Source organism: Rhinopithecus bieti, unplaced genomic scaffold, assembly GCF_001698545.2.
Source record: "Rhinopithecus bieti isolate Rb0 unplaced genomic scaffold, ASM169854v2 scaffold_13704, whole genome shotgun sequence".
NCBI lineage: Eukaryota > Metazoa > Chordata > Mammalia > Primates > Cercopithecidae > Rhinopithecus > Rhinopithecus bieti.
In genome coordinates this window covers 5,580,064-5,584,071 of record NW_016808231.1, presented here as the reverse complement: position 1 = coordinate 5,584,071, position 4,008 = coordinate 5,580,064, and the positions used below count along the sequence as shown (strand labels likewise).

At 43.5% G+C, this 4,008-nt stretch overlaps 2 protein-coding genes across 5 annotated transcripts in view; one reads left to right on the top strand and one right to left on the bottom strand.

Annotated features, from left to right (window-relative positions):
- The window catches only part of ZNF174 (zinc finger protein 174), a 12,120-nt gene extending 9,105 nt beyond the window's left edge, over positions 1–3,015 (top strand). The window contains exon 4 of the mRNA XM_017886303.1: positions 1,974–3,015. Coding sequence (XP_017741792.1) covers positions 1,974–2,572 — 599 coding nt within the window. The 3' untranslated portion in view covers positions 2,573–3,015. The remainder of the gene's footprint in view (positions 1–1,973) is intronic.
- Positions 1–4,008, bottom strand: part of ZSCAN32 (zinc finger and SCAN domain containing 32) — a 60,597-nt gene that overhangs the window by 27,050 nt on the left and 29,539 nt on the right. For all 4 annotated transcript variants that reach the window (XM_017886291.1, XM_017886288.1, XM_017886289.1 and 1 more), the window contains one exon: positions 1,479–1,674. The gene's annotated coding sequence lies outside the window, so the exon portion shown is untranslated. The remainder of the gene's footprint in view (positions 1–1,478; positions 1,675–4,008) is intronic.

The following is a 4,008-nucleotide window of genomic DNA, read 5'->3' as shown; positions in this document are numbered from 1 at the left end:
GTTTCACCGTGTTAGCCAGGATGGTCTCGATCTCCTGACCTCGTGATCCGCCCGTCTCGGCCTCCCAAAGTGCTGGGATTACAGGCTTGAGCCACCGCGCCTGGCCAGTCTCACTTTCTTGATAGTGTCCTTTGAAGCACACATTTTTCATTTTGCTACAGTGTAATTTATCTATTTTTTCTTTTTCTTTTTTTTTTTTTTGAGACGGAGTCTCGCTCTGTCGCTGGGGCTGGAGTGCGGTGGCCAGATCTCAGCTCACTGCAAGCTCCGCCTCCTGGGTTTATGCCATTCTCCTGCCTCAGCCTCCCAAGTAGCTGAGACTACAGGCGCCTGCCACCTCGCCCAGCTAGTTTTTTGTATTTTTTAGTAGAGACGGGGTTTCACCGTGTTAGCCAGGATGGTCTTGATCTCCTGACCTTGTGATCCACCCGTCTCGGCCTCCCAAGGTGCTGGGATTACAGGCTTGAGCCACCGCGCCTGACCCTTTTTTCTTTCTTTATGCTTTAGTGTCATGTGTAAAATACCACTGCCTAATCCAAGGGCACAAATATGTACAGCTATGTTTTCTTCAAAGAGAGATTTAGTTCTTACTTTTAGGTATTTGGTCCATTTTAAGTTAATTTTTCCTCCATACATAAAGAAACAAGTCAATTTTTATATAGGATTTGAGGTAGGGGTCTGTCTTAATCTGATCAGGCTGTTATAACAAATTGCCTTAGACTAGGTAATTTATAAACAACAGAAATTTATTGCTCACAGTTCCTGGATGCTGGGAAGTTCAATATCAAGGTGCCAGCAGATTTGGTATCTGGCGAGGTCCCATTCCTCATAAATGGTAGTCTCTTGAATTTCTTTTATAAGGACACTAATCCCATTTATGAAGACCCCGCCCTCATAACCTAATCACCTCCCAGATGCCCCACCTCCCAAGACCACTGCACGGAGGACTGTCAATACATGTGTGTCAGGGGACAGGGGGGAATAAACATTCAGACCATAGCAGCGTCCAGCTTCATTCTCTTGTATGTGGAAATCCAGCAGTCCTAGTATCATTTATGAAAAAGACTCTTTTCCCATCGAATTGTCTTGTCAAAAAGCAATTGACCCTGATTGTATAGGCGGATTATTTACATTTGAATTTAAATGAATTAAAATTAAATAAAATTTAAAATTAAGTTCCTTAGTTACAGTAGTCACATTTCAAGTACCCAGTAGCCACATAGTCACATGTGGCTAGTGGCTGCCATATTGAACAGCATGCATGTGCCTGTGCATGCACGTGCACACACATGCATTTTCCACATCACAAGGGATCCTTTTCCAGATCCTGTGACTTCCCGCAGGCCATTCCAGCTCATCTCCATCCAGACCGTCAGTCCTTCTGTAATTAGGATACATGGCGAAACCCATATTCCAGTTTCTGAACTCATATACTTCAAATTTGTAATGAAAGAAAACATCACAGTCTCTGAACTTACTATCTTTTGAAGAGAAAGTTGTTGTCAATTAGTGTTTACGAAGTGAGGGGTATTTGTCGAAATAGCTCAGGCACCGGACTACAGCAGTAAAATTTACAATGTTGAGATTTCACCTCTCTTCCGTCTTTCATTCATTGGTCGATACCCAGTTCTGATGGGTTTGCTTTTCCCTGTTCTTCCTTTCCTAAACCTTTCCCTAAAGGGAGAAAGGAGGAAGGAGGTTGGAGAACTTGGTTCCTAAATTTAATATAAATCACAATCACCCCAGGAGCCTGCTAACTGTGCAGATTATCAGGCCCAACCCCCAGAGATTCTGACCCAGCAGCTTTGGGGGAAGGGTGAAGAACCTGTTTGTTTAACAAGTGCCCCAGATGATTCTAATGCAAGTTGCCAATGGAGGGCCACCCTTTGAGAAACTTTCAGAGTATTTCATAACTCTTGCTGAAGTTATTTCTTCCAAGTGCAGAAAATGAAGCATTTTCTTTCTAATTATAGAGGCCCCCAGAATGAGAAGTGACAACAAGGAAAATCCACAACAGGAAGGGGCTAAAGGAGCAAAGCCATGTGCAGTGTCAGCTGGCAGATCCAAAGGGAATGGTCTGCAGAGTCCTGAACCGAGAGGGGCAAATATGAGTGAACCTCGGTTATCACGGAGGCAGGTCAGCCCCCCAAATGCTCAAAAGCCATTTGCTCACTACCAGAGACATTGCAGGGTGGAATACATCAGCAGCCCCCTAAAAAGCCACCCACTGAGAGAGCTGAAGAAAAGCAAAGGAGGTAAACGGAGCCTGAGCAACCGTTTGCAACATCTTGGTCACCAGCCCACCCGCTCAGCAAAGAAACCCTACAAATGCGATGACTGTGGGAAAAGCTTCACGTGGAATTCGGAGCTGAAGAGACACAAGAGAGTCCACACAGGAGAGAGACCCTACACGTGCGGAGAATGTGGAAACTGCTTTGGGCGGCAGTCAACCCTGAAGCTGCACCAGAGGATCCACACTGGAGAGAAGCCATACCAGTGTGGCCAGTGTGGGAAAAGCTTTCGCCAGAGCTCAAACCTTCACCAGCATCACAGGCTCCACCATGGGGATTGAAAGGAGCACTCCATGCTTTAGATTCACAAGGAAGGTGTTCGTGTTTCTCCTCCCCCTTACTTGCATGTAAATCACAAAGACTGTGTGACTTACAAGGAAAGCAAGAGGCCCATGAGGAATGATGATGCACATTCTGCTGTGAGGAGGCCCAGAAAAGGCCAACCAGGGCCCAACCGTGCATGATGACACGGTGAAGAGATGGCATTTCTAGGTACTGGGGCAAAGGGAACTTAAGTCTCTGCAGAGAGCAAGGAGTAACTACTGAGAGAGAATCAGGACAATCCTGCAGGTGGCCCGCTTATTGTTAAATCGTCCTTCTGTTGCTTTATCCTCTAAAATATGTTAAGGGATAAATTCTATATATAGTTATGCATTTGCTGTCATACCAGACAATTTTTTATCATGCACACGCTTCTTTAATAAAGATGAGTGATCTACCAGAATTTCAAGGCAAAGTTCATTGGAAAATAGATCTCTCATATTCTTTCTCTAATTACTAGCTGTTTATAGCAAAGGATGAATTAAATGAGAATATGCACGTTTGTGTGAGAAGAGTTTCCAAGTAATTAGATGCTGCTTTTACAAAAAGAAAAGAAAATTACATTTGAGGGATCTTTTTTGTATCAAAGCATCTTTTATTTTTATTTTTTGAGACAGGGTCTCGCTATGTTGCCCAGACTGGTCTCGAACTCCTGGACTCAAGCAATGCTCCTGCCTTGGCATCCCAAAGTGCTGGGATTACAAGTGTGAACCACCATGCCTGTTCTCAAAGCACCTTTGATTGAGGGAAACCAAAACCAAAACCAAAACCAAAACAAAACAAAACAAAAAAACATCTATACAGTTGCTGCAATCCCAGCCTAACACATAAGGAAAAGCTACAGTGAGAAGCAAGTAGCGGACAAAGAATACTAAGGAGATATAAGAGGGAATTCTTCCTACTCTCCTTTCTCACTTAGCCCATTAGCTTTAAGAATAACAAAATGCTGTGAGGGTACAGTGGCTCACACATGTAATCCTAACACTTTGAGAGGCTGAGGCAGGATGACTGAGCCCAGGAGTTTGAGACCAGGCTGAGCAATGTAGCTAAACCCTGATCTACAAAAAATACAAAAATAAGCCAGGCATGATGGTGCATCCCTATAATCCCAGCTACTCTGAAGGCTGAGGCAAAAGTATCGTTTGAGCCCAGGAGTTAGAGGCTGCAGTGAGCTATGACTGCACCACTCCACTCTAGCCTGGATGACAGAGTGAGACTCTGTCTCAGGAAAAAAAAAAAAAAAAAAGCAAAAGGATTGGGGTAATGAAAATATTCTAAGACTGGATTATGGTGATCGTTGCACAACTCAGTAAATTTACTAAAATCATTGAAATGGGCTAATTTTATGATACGTAAATTGTACCTCAACAGCATTTTTTTTTTTTTTTTTTTTTTT